The 16346-nt window shown below is 37.2% G+C and overlaps 1 protein-coding gene across 2 annotated transcripts in view; it reads right to left on the reverse strand.

The window, feature by feature from the left end:
• The window catches only part of ADCY1 (adenylate cyclase 1), a 170259-nt gene that overhangs the window by 11649 nt on the left and 142264 nt on the right, over positions 1-16346 (reverse strand). The window contains exons 18-21 of one of the 2 annotated variants that reach the window (XM_085051674.1): positions 14385-14499; positions 12486-12610; positions 12343-12378; positions 847-11649 (exon numbers count right to left, since the gene is read on the reverse strand). In XM_085051674.1, coding sequence (XP_084907800.1) covers positions 11311-11649; positions 12343-12378; positions 12486-12610; positions 14385-14499 — 615 coding nt within the window. In that variant the 3' untranslated portion in view covers positions 847-11310. Of the gene's footprint in view, positions 1-846; positions 11650-12342; positions 12379-12485; positions 12611-14384; positions 14500-16346 lie in introns of those variants that run through there. The other variant, XM_085051677.1, reaches the window with a different exon arrangement.

Raw genomic sequence — 16346 nt, forward strand, 5'->3', positions numbered from 1 at the left:
CAAACCAAGAACAGTTCCATCACACTCCCTGTCAACACAGTAATTCTGTACAATTCACACTGTGCTCTCTAATCTGCAAGAAAAACACCTGGGGAGACTTCGTCTAGCATTTGGATTAAAATCTCTTGCATCTGGGGGGATCTTGCATCTTGCATCACTGGGGATCCCGCATTTCCAAGTTGTCTCAGGGCATATCTTCATGGCCATTAAATGAGACACCTGAGCACCTCTGCTTCTGCTCTGAGCTAGCCAGATGGGAGTCTGTCATTTGGAAGTGGTACAATCAAATTACTTTGAACTACCCAAGCTTAGCGACTCTCTTGTGAGGCATGTTACCTGATAAAACTTTATCAGTTTTCAAATAAATTTTATGTTAACTTAGGCAATTTTGCATTTAGGTTGGCTCTATGTCTTGCGTAACATAAATTGCCTACAAAATCTTGACCAATAATTTGTGCCTTGTGGAAAGGGAGAGATGAGTTTCCCCCTGCTGTCTTCTGGTCTATGTGGCTGGTATTTTGCTGGTTGTTACACATTTACTTTCCTCTGCTTGCACAGTGAATGGTACACTTGACCCAAGCTGGCTTCCACTGTTGTCAATACAGAAAATCAACAAGACTCACAAGGGAGCTGAATTGTTCCCATGAGATTCTTCAGTGCAAAGCAATTCTGAAAGCAGAATCCAGCATTTCTAGAGGCATGTTTGTAGCCTGAAAACTGAGAAGCTGTAGTTAGACCTTCCGAGAGGCAGCTTGGTATAGAATAATGAATGCAACTTAATTTAAAAGACAAACAAAAAAATCCCGAACAACCTCCCCCCGCCAAAAACCAAACCAAAACCAAAACAACAATGTCAAACAGCTGATTATTCAAGCAATTTTTCCCTTTATTTTTAATTAGATTCCAGAAATTATAATAGTGCAAACACTCAGTATAAAAGTTGCAATAAGAAATTTACATTCACATTTAACATTTCAGTCCATTCACTTTTTAACATAAAAATAGGACAAATATTCAATTGCTCTTCTCAATTTAACAATCCTGAAAAAGACTGGAAGATACTCTACAATAATATATGTACATAAAAATAGACCCGTATTATCAATGCAAATCTATCATTAGAAGTTACCCAGTGTTAAGTTATTGTATTGTCCTATGTATATACATATATATATAGTATATAGCTATAAAGATAAAAATATTATTTGTTGGTCCAGTGGTCTATAACAGTTGGAATAATGACATCTTGATTTACTAGTCCATTCCTTAATGCTATGAGTATTCATTTTACCTATGTAGATGTTTCTTTTATGACACAGTAGGCCTCTTCTTGGTCCCCTTGAAGTCACTGGTAGCACCCCATTTGACATGGCAGAGAAACAGACAGTAGAATAAGGCCTAATCTAAAAATTCAATAATTGTTGAAGTTGATATTTTCATTAATTTTACTGGGCCATAAGCAAAACTAAAGGTTCTACTTTTATGAAAACTTTTATGCCAATAAATACAGAGAAGAATACATTTGGTCTTCCCATATGTCTACCTGATGCAAATAATTCTTTTTTCCACAAACTCTAAGCAAATATTTAAGTTAGTTCAGAGGCAATGCAGAATGTGCTGCAAATATCTGCAGGTTAAGTAGCTGATAAGATTTGTCTTGTGAAGTGTTAGTGAATGTTTTGATTCAACCAGCCTTATAATACTCCAAGCATGAAGCATTTCTTCTCTCTAATATTTTAATAAAGGGTGGTGTCCAGACACAGACAACACGACTGCTCTTGTAATGGGTTTGCATGTTTTTGTTAAACTCCTAGGGAACATGAATTTGGCTACCCCACTCTTGCTTATCTATGTCTCTTCTTTGGGCCCTTGAGCAGAGATGCTGCTCTGCTTGCTGCTGGAAGGCTGAAGTCTTACTGCCCAACTTGCTGCCAGCTGCTGGTGCCTGCACTCCCACCATAGGGTATGTTTATGTGCCATTTCAGGTCTGCTGACAAATGTACTGCTTCCTAACCAGATTATGTTAAAGGTATTTCTTTTCCCCTATACATCTAATCGATAAAAAGATCAACTTTTTGAAAATGTATTTTCTTTTTGAAAAGAAGAAGTTTGACAACTGTGTGACAGAGGACCTACAGAAGGATATGGTAAAGTAGGTCTGAGTGGACAGTAAACACCTCAACAAAAATATGATGCACTGAACAACTGAAGGTGAGTTAAGAGTAGAAGGGGCACCAAGTTCTTAAGAAGCAGTGTTTTATGAGCTTTAGGTCATATTTTTACATCCAAAGATGACTTAATGTGGTGTTAAGATGCAGGTAGGTATGCCTAGTTCCTTCTCCGTTTATTGCTATGGTATTTGTTACATTTAATTATTTATAGAATGCTTAAAATTATGGATAAGCCTATAATGAACTCTCTGTCATCATATGTAGGCAGACTAATTTTGTTTGTACAAAATATGCTCTGTGTGGTCTTTTGCTTCCTACCTCAGGCAGCTGAACATAAATTATTACACTTCTAAATCTTTTCAATTAACAGATTGGAAAAATACTTAGCATCTCATTTCTAAGCAGAACCAATGTACATATGCCAGCAGGGCAGAAATTAACCTCCAGACAGAAGAGAGTACAAGGGACTTATCAACAGGAAAAAAGCCAGACAGATATCACTTGCAACACAAGTTTTAAGGGTAGGGATTTTAAAATATGGGTCAAATTTAACCAAATCTCCTTGAAACTCTGAAATGTGTGTATTACTAGTGTTTTGCACCATTATCCTCATTCCATGTGCAAACCAATAATTTGCACAGACAAACCTACACACAAGTATATTACAGAAAAAGAAGCTCCAAGAAGAGGTTTTTAACCTCTGTCAGGCTTCAGTGAAAATAGTATTATTGCTCTAAGATTGTCGGTATGGAGTTATACTAGGAAAGGTAGCTGTTCTTGGATTCTGGTGTTTAGACCAGTAAGCATTGCTTTCTTAATGTATTCTGTAATATTTTTCAAAGCTATCACTGTGTAATAACCAGCTGTTTGAATGCAGAAAAGAAACTCTCCATTTGCTTTGTCTAAGTTCACTTTTGTGCAGACAACTAAACTTGTAAATGGGAGCAAGTTTTGCAGTCACTTTACTTCTTTGTTTTTCCTTATTGAGCCCTAATAATGTTATTGTAAAAATATCAAGAATTCTAAGTGAAGAAAGGTCTCTACCATAGCAATTAAACATAAAATTATCATGAAGCAATTTTGATGGCACAGGTTATTAATTTTCATTTACATTTCATTGAAAATTCTTGATATATTGCTCAAACGGCATTTGAAATGTAAGAACAATGTTTGCACCCATGTGCACTAAGGAGCAAAAAGACATGAGAAATCAGCTACGTAACTTCAATGTCCCAGCTGAAGTTTTTCATAACTGATGCCACCACTACAGACAGGTCTAGGATTAAAGCAGAAGGTCAGGCACTTGAAAGTAAGACAGGACAGTGAGCACAACCGCAGTAATTAGCGCCCACAACGAGAACTGTTTGTTAGCTGTTTTACCACCAGCAGGCTAACCTACATCTAGTCAGCCTGAGAGCGCAGTTACAAGGTGTTCTGGATGGTTTTAGTGATGTGTTACATAAGCCTATTCTGAAGAGGAGACCAGCTAGCTTTTTCAGAGGCGCTGGAAACAATCTGAAAATATTTTCTGCAGAACTCAGCTCACTGCATGTGCTGAGCTTTCTAGGAAACGTATTATTCTTTATCTTGGATACACATATACCTGTATATGCCCTTCCTCCATACAAAACTGGAGCACTCCTTGCATCCACACAGCTGTACTGGTAGTAAACGAAAGTAGGAAAGAAATTAATAAAAAATCTTCACACAGATGCAGCAGTTTTTGTTCCTTCAGTTTTATGCAGATGTGCCATGTCTAATGCCACAGAAGGCATACAATGGGGATCCTACTATAAAGAAGCAAATACTCCACCATGCAGTAAGGCACAAGCAAAAGCAAGTCCTTTCAGCACATACACTATGTACATTAACCAATGCTAATTCAAATTCCAAGGTGCTTCCTCATTATCAAAAAATACGCATTAAAGGTGCTAGCACCCAACTATTTCTAATAATTCCTTCTGAAATTCTGAAAGTAGTTCACTAGGAGATCTTGAAAGTTTTTGTAAATGTGAACTGACACAAAACCACAGAATTTGATTTGGCCATGCAATTAAACATAGGCCTTATTTTTGCTGCACTACAAATCTGATCAAGTACTCCCAGCTCAAATACTCCTGACCTGTCCCATGTCACTGAGAGTGTTACCACTGACTTCAAAACACGACTGGCTTTTCAAGTTTTTGTTTCAACAACTGCTGTCTCACAGGCTTCTTTTTTTTGTTGTTTTGTACTCTTCCTAACTTTGCCCAGTTTTTTTCCTTTTTCCTTCTTTTTGTCCTTGCACTGATCAGATTGTAAGTCGTATCAGGCCACCCAAGCAGCATGATATTTTGAAGAGAAATTAAAGACCAAAAGGCAGCCACTCCCTTATACGTACTTTTTCCATTTTTTACATTAATATATTTATTCATGATTTAATTTGGCCTGAAAATTCAGTGAGAGATGGGATTAAAAGGAACAATGAACTAAAAATAGCCTATAGAGAATTCTGGAAAAAGTCAATAATAAATAGGGTTGGGGTACACAAGCAGTGTCCAGATTGTCATTATTCACAACAATTATATTACACTGAGATGTAAAACCCACTGAATTTGAGATGAGTTAGTTTATGACTGTTAGAAACCCTTAACTACTGTAATGAGGACAATCATCAGTAAAAGGTAGTGGTTTTTCTATGCAGGCAACAGGGATATATTGTATGAACCCGCATCTTAATTTAGGATGACAAAAGTACTTGCAGAAGCTGTACTCCTTAGTTAACCCCCTACAGTCACCAGATTAAACAAACAGATTAACAGATTTCTGAGTCCTATTATAAAACTAGTTCAAATTGTAAAATACAAATCTGTATCCAAAGCAGAAAGTATTCACAGTCCACACCCTTTTCCCTTTGCCACAAAACTCAGTGGTATGCTCGTCCAATACTCCTCATTTATCATACAGCAATTATACAAATAATTTGAGAAGTAATCCTGAGTTGTAGTGACATGGATATGACAACTTTAAAAATTAGGCATGCAAAATAACTTCAGAATTTAAAGTTTTATTCAGCAGCTTTATGGGAAAAAACAGATAGAGGATTGGATATTGATTTCTTATTCCTATGTCACTAGTTGACATGGGCCTCAAGCTGTGGGTTAAGCTTTGATGCCTAAGGGAAAAATTCCATCAAGCGTGGAATCAGCACAGAACCCAGATGGCTCAAAGCCTGATAAACTCAATAAACCTTCTCTTGATAGTTTTGTTAAATACTTTCCACTTAGCAATAGAAACTATTTGGAAAATCTGTCAAAAAATCTGACAGAAATAAGGCAACAAAATTAATTTTTTATATATATATATATATATATATATATATACACACATGCATACATACATACATACATATATATATGTGTGTATGTATGTATGTATGTATCCAGGAAAATAACCTATTTGCATTATGTACTTTTCACATACAATAACTTATTATCGCATTAGAAATATACTCTGGGTAACGTTCATGGGCCAAGTTCACCTTCTTTGCTGTCCATAGTATTGCACCTGCATACAGCAACGATGGATTTGACACCTGGTCCTTCTTGATGACAATACTACATCAAATGCAGTATCAGAGAATAACCATTGAATGTCAGATATTACACTATTTTGAACTAGAATATCAGTTTACTTTTATATTACAGTAAGTAGTTTATTGCTTCTAATGACCAGAAGGTACCTTATAAAGACAGCTTAGATGTTGATAACACTTTCCATATACTGTGTTATGGACCTTGAAACACTGAGGTTGGCAGATCACAATCATTAAGTTATTTTTCTTCTTTATTTGCTGTTTGCATTTTGATTTGCTGAATGCACATGCAACTAGTTACTTTAACTGTGCCGGAAGTGATATGTCAAAAATATTTAGGAAAACTTACTGTTTTGTTTTACTGAAGTCAGGCATGAATGGCATGCAGTAGATTGTAAGTAAAACCAAAAAGACATCAATTTTGAAAGGATACATAATCTCCATGCACATGTAAAATGTCTCTTGCAAAAATCATTAATTTTTGTTGAAAGTGTGCCTTCTTGCCTTTTTTTATACAAGTGTACATGCAATTACCTGTCCAAGCTAGAACTATATACAAAATTCCATAATACAATACATCTTTTAAAGTGAATAATACATGAAAGGCCAATGTTTTCTGTTGTTTTTTAACACTGTACAAGATTAAAAATAAGGCATTATAATACAGGTTTATCACAAATTAAAAAATGTTGGTTTTCACTGTAATACAAAACTCTAACTTGAAACTTGAAAGAACACTATGGCTAAATGGTCCTTCTGCCCGGGCAGAATACATACAGAATCTGGACTTGCTGATGTAAAGAAAATGCATTCTTTCTGCTACAAGCAGGAAACCAACACAGGAAAATTATTCACGCTACTTACTAATGTGTTCAGACTCTTCAAAGCACTGAAATGGCACAGGTCATATATTGTTTCCCTTCAAACAGTGACACCCAGCTACTTTATTTTGCCTTACAGATAAATTACAGGCAAGAGCGTGAAAGAGATTTACGTGCATGACCTACTCTTGGTTACAGTGTTGTAAAATATTCAGTTCAATATTGACATGAGTCATTGCTATAACTCAAAGCAGAACTTGGACTATAGAAGCTCAACTCCTGACCTTTACAAGCATTCTAAACTGGTGATAGCTGCAGGCCTCGTGGATACATAAAGGGTGCAAATTAGCTCTAACAAGCTGAAACATTTGGCTCTCAAACTCACAAGGGAAAATTTGTGTGTGTTTTGGTGAAGATAAGGGAGTGTCACTTGCCACAGTGGGAAGCAGCATTTTACAGGCTGGGTAAAATAGCTTTCTAGTCAATGTAAATGGAATACATTTTAAAATATCCAGCCAGTAATTCAGTGGATGCCAGTTTGCAATCTCAGCAGAAAATAATAATTAAAAAATCATTTGAAGATAAAGATAGTACAGGAACACTTAGAAATTAGCCCCCAAGACTAAAGATCTCTGACACTTATATTCCTACATAAAGAATTAAAGACTTTAATTATTATTATCTGAAAGACAAGACGTGCAAACTGATGAGAAATATTGTTCTTGCTATTGACAAACACTGACATGCCAAAATGGCATCACTTTGTTGTAGGACTTGTATCTGTTAATTGTTTCAAGCTAACAGCTGCGCAAAACAGTGAACAGAAGTACAGGAGGCTATTCTGCCCACAAATCAACAAGTTAGTATCCTCAGATAAACATTAAAGACTTTTGGTTGCTGTGGGGCAGACTCCTTGATGGGGCTACAGCAAGGTTGCCCAAGCAAAAGTTACTGCCCTTGACCAGAAAATTAATATATGCAAGACAAGAAATACAACTGCATGCAGTGTGATACAACACAACTCCCACAGAAATCCTTCTGATTATTTTCAGGGATATTGGAGAAGGTCACATACCATCTTAGGTAAATTGCCAACAAAATTTTGATTATAATCTTCTCTAATTTGGCAGAAAATGTGCATTTGTGGGGTTTTGGAAGTACTACTTCCATGTGTATTTCCCTCTCTTTCCATCTGTAAAATTTATTAAACATGTCAAGGAATGCAGAAGAACAGAGAGATTAAATGTGTCATTCAAAGGTGTCACACGAGAGTTGAAATTAAACAAATGTAGACAGAAAAGGAAAATTAAATTAATAGGGAGGGGAAACATAAGGGTAAGAGCACAGCTTCATTTAATCATGATTTCAATGTGTATTTAGCTTTCCCTGTTGAAATGGCTGCTGAATCCTGCCTATCATTTTTGTATGATATTTGACTAATTAGTGCCTTAGCTGAACTTTTTTCATAATTTTGCACAGCTCAGTCCAGGACTACACAGTAATATATAGTTATCCCCACAGTAAAACCAGCAACAACAACAATAAAAAAATATGAAAACCAAAAATGATAGGATAATGATGCTAATGATAAAGAACTTAATGAGAATGACGTTAACCTGGTCTATTAGAAGGTGTCACTGCCTATGGCAACAGGTCCCTTGCAACCCAAAGCATTCTATAAATCTATGACTTAAAGTCTGGAAACTAAGTCCAAATACACCATCATTGATTCTGCAAGCTAGGACATACACACCAGCTTGCCTGCAGTACCAAGAGGCCGTCTGGGTCCACTCAACCTGCTCTGGGAGGCACAGACCTCATGCAAAAGTGAAGAATAAGAAGCTGATGACGGACTGTGACTGTCTGGTCCTTTCCATTCACCATGGAAAACATTCTTACAAAAGTTCTATGCCTCATGTTGGCTGTTGTAATAGAGGATCAGGCTTGGAAAATCTTTGGGCTAATTCAACTTAATTAGCACTTGCTAATAATTGAAATATTAACATGAATAGTCTAAATTTACTTTGCTACATGATCTTCTAGTGACATTGCCAGGCTGGGAATGGGTCTGGGAAGGAGAACAGTCACAAAAATATCAGCAGAGGGGACAATTCATTTGTGCTCACTGTCCATTTTGTGATGAAAGAAACAATAGCAAGATGCCTGTATCTTGAGCCTAATCAAAAGAATAACAAAGAATTTCATTGCAAGCTTTTGGGTGGGTCAATGGGTGTATTTGCTTGATGTGTTCACATAATACCAGATCTACAGCTAGGATCTGAAGATGCTTTTATTTTATTATTATCAGTGAAATTATACCAAATTTACTGATTCAAAAATTGTGTAGCATGGGCTCTTAAAAGAGTGGAACTGAGTGATTAATGATATTGCACATCATGCTTCCCAACTTGGTTAAATATTTAACTTACATGTGTAATGATTTAGTTCTTATAAACCTGTTAGAAAACAACTATGTGGTGTGCCACACGTGTGTGCCACACGTGAATACCACTTATTCAATTTAGTTATGTAAATATTTGTTCCTTTACATCTGTATTCTCCACATGTATATTTTTAAATAGTTTTGAATGCCTAAAATCCAGAAGAAATTATTCTAGAAGAATAGCTGTGATCTGAATAGCTGTTAGGAAGATAAAGAAATGCAGTGACCTTATTCAGATCATTCAGGGTGCACATACCCTGTACAGTACAGTTAGGAAGCAGTTCTCAGGGTTTTATAGTCACTTTAATCCTACCACTAACTTTGCCAGCTTTGTAATGAAGCACCTAGCTGACAGGGCACAAAAAGTTATTTTAAAACTCTGGTGAAAACCACTGAAGTCCCACAATTGCCTGATGTGGAGAACAGAAATTCTGCAACATTTCTTTAAGCATTTGCATCTGCTGACATAGTACTGTCATATCATGTCCCTTTTAACACAAGAAATTACTGCTCCAAACCAAAACCTGATTAGAGGGGAATCTCTCAGAACTTTCTTTCCACTGAAATCTATAACAAAATAAGCCTGCCAAAGGGATATGTGACATCTAGTACAAGAAAGCTTTCTGTTGTATAATCTTTATATTGTATAACCTGCATTCCAGAGTGGGATTTTTAGTTTTTTGGGTTGTTTTTGTTGTTTCTTTGGGCTTTTTTTGGTTGTTGTTGTTGTTTTTTTGGGGTTTTTTTTTTTTTTTGAGGGGGATTTGTTTTGCCTGTTAAAAGGAAGTTTTGCATGTTTTTAGACAATGTAAAGTTTTGCTTCTCTTTTGGAAAGCAGTGAGGTTGGTTAGCCTGTGAGTCTCCATCAGGACATTCCATCCCCCCATGGAATACATGTCCCTCAGCAGGATGACCTTCAACTGCTCCCACCCTGAGTATGGAGCTGGACTCCACATTTCACATCCAAACAATCATTTCATCCTGAACATCCATGAGCAATATGACATGGGCTGCAGTAAAGAAAAAAGCAGTCAAAATATCTTCCTTTTTATGCAGATTAAGAGCAGGCCTTGCTCTCCTGGCACACTTACCAATGGTCATTTGGGCAAAGTTTGTGCTTGTTTCCCAGAATTACAGATTTCTAAAATTGTACAGCTTTGAAGAGTGAGTCTGGATAGAATCAAGATACAGAAAAACTGTGGCATAAGTTTAAAAATCAATTAATATATAAAACTATGTTGGCAAACATACAAAACTAGCAACAGCAAGTTTGTCACCAGTACAGGACTATTCTATGAGCTGTTTAGAATGGTAAAGCTAAATCCTGGACCTGAGCCACAGGACTTGTGCTATTTCTAAAAGCCTGAAATAATACCATCCTTCTTCTTCTCTGTAAATTCAGCACTGTACATAAAGGAATGTTTCTATATTGCATAAGCATATTGCTGTGCTTGCAGGGTGGCTCCTCTGTCTTGCACAGAGTCAAATGACCTACAAAGAGGCAGCAAATTCTAAGCTCTACCACTCTTGTATTTTTTTTAATGGAAAGAATATATATTGTTGTTCTGCCTAAAATTTAAGACTTGTGTTTTATCTACTTCATATCCTAGTGTCATGGTTTGATTGAAAGTTTTTGGAAGTTTTTGGAGCATGCAAGGAGAATTTTAAAAAGTATGTAGGGTTCTGCAATTAGCTGAATCTAGTCTTCATTAATCTGCCATTGACTGCACAATAAATACTGTTCTCATTGTTTATGAGAGTTTCTCAAAGTTTTTCTGTAGCCCTGGAGAGTCTCCAGGTGTCTCACATTCCATGGTTAAATGCAGCTTTGCTAATCCCAGGCCCAACAATGCTGGCTATGACAAAGAAATCTCTTTGCTATGTCACTGCAGGTGGATGTGTAAATAAATACACATTTTTATGTTTATCTCTATAAATCTCTATTAAGTCTACACAGAACTGTTTGTATATGTGCATATATAGATTAAAACATATATATACACACACACACATAAATAATTGCTTGTACATTTATCTAATTTTTTTCATGTACTGTTTAAAAATGCCAAGAAAATATTCCTCATTTTCAGAAAATCTCATTTTGACTTTTCCTAACAGAATTGCTAGCCCTTATATGTTCCATCCCAAGAGTTCATTACACAGTCCCCAAGTTCTCTTTGGTTGGGTTGTAGTGGTCCTTGGTTAATGCCATGGCCTATGACCTCTGACTTCTTGGTAAAAATTCAGGCAACCATTGCTCTCCAAGTTCACTGAGAGTGGCACAACCAAATCTCATTTGTTCTATGCCTCCTTCACAGCTGGCACAGAAGGAAGATAATGCAGTGTTTGGTTTGTGTGAGTGGCAGATGCTTGGCCTGCTCCAAGCCCAGGTTTTACAGTAAAGCTAGCAACTGAGGACACCGATGGACAGCTGGTGCCCAGTTTTGTTTGAATATTTGCTCTCCCATAAGGGTACATTTTCCGCTCTAAGTTTAAAGACCGTGTTTGGGAATTACTTCCATCAGCCTTTCCTTCCAGAAAATAGGTCAACATTTCACCTTTTCCCTTAACACTGACTTTGCCCCTGCACACAAATTCATAACTGCACCTTTTTAACATCCGCTGAACTTCTTCTGTCACCTGAAGACAGAAAAAAAAAAAGAACAATTACTTTTTCAGTCCATGTAATTGGCCACCCCTCTCCATTTTACTTCTCTGTCAAGAAATACATGTAAGTAGAATGGATTAACACCTACAGCTGCTCTCAGGCTCACTTAGAATTTTCTTTAAGAAGTAAAGATCACTGGCCAAACTGGAATCTGAGAAGCAGAATTTCTGGTCTTGAGTTAAATAAATACACAACCAGATTAAGATCCATCCAAAAGAAATATATAACCAAATTGTAAACTGGATCAGTTCCAGTGACATTAATTTTACTGCAGAAGACCTCTCAATCCCTGGAGATTAGACAGGTATTTTGGATAAATGACTGTAAGAGTTCACTGAGCTTTTGAGAGGCACACCATATGTTCTAGTCAAGTCCCAGTAGAACAACAATGTTCTTGGTCTGTGTCACCTCTCCAATCCAAAGTATCCAAGCAATTTTTGTAACTACTTAAAATGTAGTAAGATGCAAATGGACACAGATCCTTTCCTTGTAGTTCTTATGCAGGCAGAATTTCTACAGCACAAGGACTAGCAATGTCAGCATTCCCAGGCTTGCTCCAACTGTGTGCAATGAAGCAGAGAACTGTTTCTTCTGATGGGAATGGTTTATTTGAGGATTTCATTGTCTCTGAGGAGTTAAGCGTATAAGATGAAATGCAACTATACCTCTGATGGTGAGTCATCTGGAGAATGCTGCCCTCTCTGTAAGAACACAGTGAGGCTGTGTTTTCTAAGTGGTCTTGAAAATGTAACCACATATAAAATAGGAGGTATGTAAAGTTTGCAAAGTTGCCTTAAAATGCACTCACTTGAATTTTTCCCTGCACTCCAGTACTATCCATCCGGCTGGCAACATTCACAGTGTTCCCCCAGATGTCATACTGTGGTCTTCTGGCTCCAATGACTCCTGCCACTACTGGCCCAACATTAATACCTAAAATTAAACAATGAGTTTGGTTTCAAACACTACAGCATATTATCCAAAGGAAACCGGAATCCTGCAAAACAGATTTGACACAAGTGTCTTAGAATTTTTTTTAGTAATAGGGTAATATATGTTAACATCAAGGGGCCAAATCAGGGAGCATTTAAGTTAGATGACAGGAAAAGGTTTTTCACCCAAAGGGTGAGTGAGCATTGGAACAGGCTCTCCAGGGAAGTGGTCACAGCCACAAGTCTTACAGAATTCAAGAAGCAATTGAACAATGCTCTCAGGCATATGGTGTGATATCTCGGGCTATCCTGTGGAGGGCCAGGAGTTGGGCTTGATGATCCTGATTGGTCCCTTACAATTCAGCATATTATATTATTAAATTGATGCCAAGTGGACTTCTGCATTTGTAAAGGGTTTAGAAACACAACAAAGACATGCCTCAAGATATCTTATTAGAAATGCAATATGATAACAACAAAAAATTATTCTTCTGTAGGTTTTGTTTAAAGAAAAGAAGAAAAGCAGTGGTAGTGCAGAGTTTAGCTGTAAACATGACAAGCTGTTAAAGATCTTTAATTGTTTCCTACAACTTCCACTGCAGTTGCATAAAGCCTCTTAATGGAGGTTTTCCAAGTAACAGAAATAATGGTCTGGAATACACAAGGATTAAGGTAAGGAAAGTATGTCATGTTGGTTGTTAGTACTAGACAACTCAGATCACAGAGACACTGGAAGAAGACAAAAGTATCTGAAAATGCCTCAAACATCTTTTTTTGGGAAACTGCAGAGCTTGATTCTACATTTCTGACTTATTGTAACACCTTGTTTGGGAGATAAAAGAGGATGTTCCTTCTGGGTGCCCTGAAGAGCAATAGGTACTAAACCCTGCATGAGACTGTGCAAGGGCTTTCCTAGGCAATTTATGGAGAAGAATGGGGTTAGATATTTGATCCTTTGTGAACCTGGAAAGACCAGTTATAACAGAGTTCAATGAGAATTTGGGGTCTATAATTATTAGGATGTACTGCTGCCTTTGGTCTTTCTCAATCTTCCACTGCTAGCAGCCTCAGTTTTCCCCCTGTCCAGCCCATTCTCACAATTCAGCCACAAAATATATAGAGAAAGAAGCTGGAGAAAACTACCAGTGTTGGAATATGCAATGAAATGAGAACAGCAGTGGAAGTACCACTGGAGAGGAGCAGGATATGTGAAGAAAGGGAAGTGTGGAACTTGATCTCTGAGAAGGCTGAGAGAAAGGACTCTGAGTAGTAAGACATAATAACATGTAAGGGATGGCATGGGAAGAGTTGTGTTGTGAAGACCAGAGAATTTGATTTGTTGGAGAAAACAGGACTGGTTAAAGTCATTTGGCATCTGTGGACAAAAAGCTGCCATTACACTTTTAATGCCAAAAAGCTTTTGCAGATGCAACTTAACTTAATACAGTAAGACCAGTTTTCAACAGCTTACCAAAGCAACACAGTGCAAGGAACAAGACTGGGTACAATAGTATAAAATTCATGGTGCCCATGGTACACCACCTTTAGGGGTGCATGATGAAGTAAACACACTGGAATTGGAAACAATTAAAATTCCTTAAAACTAATGTATACCATCCAGCCTGCTGACCTTCTACATGGATGTGACTCTCTCACTAATGGACAATTTTCAGTTTTAATCATGAGTGCAGGACAGGTAATCCTTTGCTGACAGCAGGAAAAGCAAATGAAAAACAATCTTCTGCTTGTGTGATAATTGTAGAAATGTGACTTACCAACTCGTAGGACAAAGTCGTTGTAAGACTGATAGTTGATTTCATCAAGAACGTCAAACATCTCTATTGCAAAATCTGCCAGTGTACTCAGATGAGAATAAATTGATTTTTTAGCCTAGAAACAAAATAGTGTTGCACATTAGATTTGTATGGTACTGAGATGCAGGTGAAATACCAAAGTGAAAAATAATGAGAAGCTCAAACAGATGAGTTAGGAAAATAATCCAACCAATTTTTCTGTTTGCAAAAGGAAACTTTGGATGGTAGCTACAGCACATGCATTCTTTTTTTCTACTATTTTTTTTTCATCTCTCTCTCTTTTTGATTTCTGGGAAGAATGGAAAGCAAAGTTCCCATGGTAAAATGGTTCTGCTGCTAGAGAGATGCAGATGTTTGTTTTGAGTGTGACAGGGAATATAACCTGCTTTCTTACAAAACTACTTTGCCTGATGATTATTAATAACTATAATTTCTGCCCTCTTCTCCCTTTGGGGCTTTTGCTATCTCCCAGCTCCCATGGGGTGCATGCTGTTCCCATTGACAAAATTCCTATTAGGTTTAATCCTGTGAGATACAGAACACCTCTATGTTCTTCCTTTCCAGGCAAGCTGAAGGGAGTTGTTATAAGGTGTATCTAAATAAACTAAAGCAAAAAACCCAAAGGGGATCACATGAAATGCTGAAGTATTAGCTTGTAAACAAAACCTCAAATGTCTCAAACATAAGAAAATAATTTTTACAACTTCAGTGTAATTAAACTGTAGAACCAATATTGTGGATTCCAAACTTAGCAAAATGCTAACATAATTCTCAAGCTCATGAAAGAAGTATTTGCCACAAAGTAGTAAAAACTTAAGCAGCAGGTCAGAAAGTGGAAAAGAGAGGACTGCATATTTATACTGTAACTCATGCCCTCCCCCCAGGATCTACCTTTAGTTAGACTGAAGACAGGTTACTAGAATAAACCTTTGACTTGACTCAGTATGACTGCTCTTATGTTCTACTCTTATTTGAATAAAAAATATCATTTTTTCAACAAATTTGCTCAGTGAAAGTGGGTTAAAGGTAGGATATGGTGAAAGAAATGTAGGGTCAGTGGCAGCTTCAGTAGGGTCTTGCACAACAGGACTGTGGAAGCTGGCATGAGATGAAAGCTTGCTGACTCTTTGCCATGATAGCAAGATTTTATAAATGCAGCACTTAACAGCGGCTGACAAACTTGAGAAACAGGTTGCTATTTGCTTTATTCACCTCAGTTTAAAAGGGTTGCTTAATGTGTCTGGGGAATTTACAAAAATTAGAGTAAAGTGCTAACAAAAATTTATGAAAGTCATCCTTGTGCCAGTCCCAGTTTTTAGGAAGGATATTTTTATTTACCTGCCTGGATATCTGGCATTCTGCTTCTTGCAATGTGAACTAGCTAGCTCTACTCTTTTCCAGAATCACCAAGACAAAGGAAGAACAAGAATTAAGCTTAAAGAGCTGACAGAAACATTTCCAACAGAGAAGGGAAAAATATTCAGTGTCTGGAGCAGGGAGGGAGCGGGACGTCGTTTTATTTTATTTCAAATATTCTTTATGTTTCTTATCTTCCATTTCTTTGCTGTCCAATGAATGCTCTGTTTTCTTGAAATGCCCTTCAGAATTGCAGGAGAAAGGACTGGCAATAAATACTGAGTGCACTGCAGGTGGCAGATGCCTCTCAATAGGATTAGGGCAAACTCTTTTGAACCTGCACTGAAAGAACACCACAAAGTTTGGACCCTGGTGAAGTCAGGATCCTGGTGAAATACAGACACAATAAATTTATATTGTGCAAAAGATCTACAAAGAGCCTGGCTTGTGTGGTGCCCTGCTGATGTAACTGGCGAGCAATTATTTATTTAAACATCAGAGGAGTAGTTACTGGAAAGACTGCCCAGAGCATCACAGCAAAGTCACTGTGATAGTGCATTTACTGGA

Source organism: Lichenostomus cassidix, chromosome 2 (genome assembly GCF_008360975.1).
Source record: "Lichenostomus cassidix isolate B80296 chromosome 2, HeHo_3.0, whole genome shotgun sequence".
Classification (NCBI taxonomy): domain Eukaryota; kingdom Metazoa; phylum Chordata; class Aves; order Passeriformes; family Meliphagidae; genus Lichenostomus; species Lichenostomus cassidix.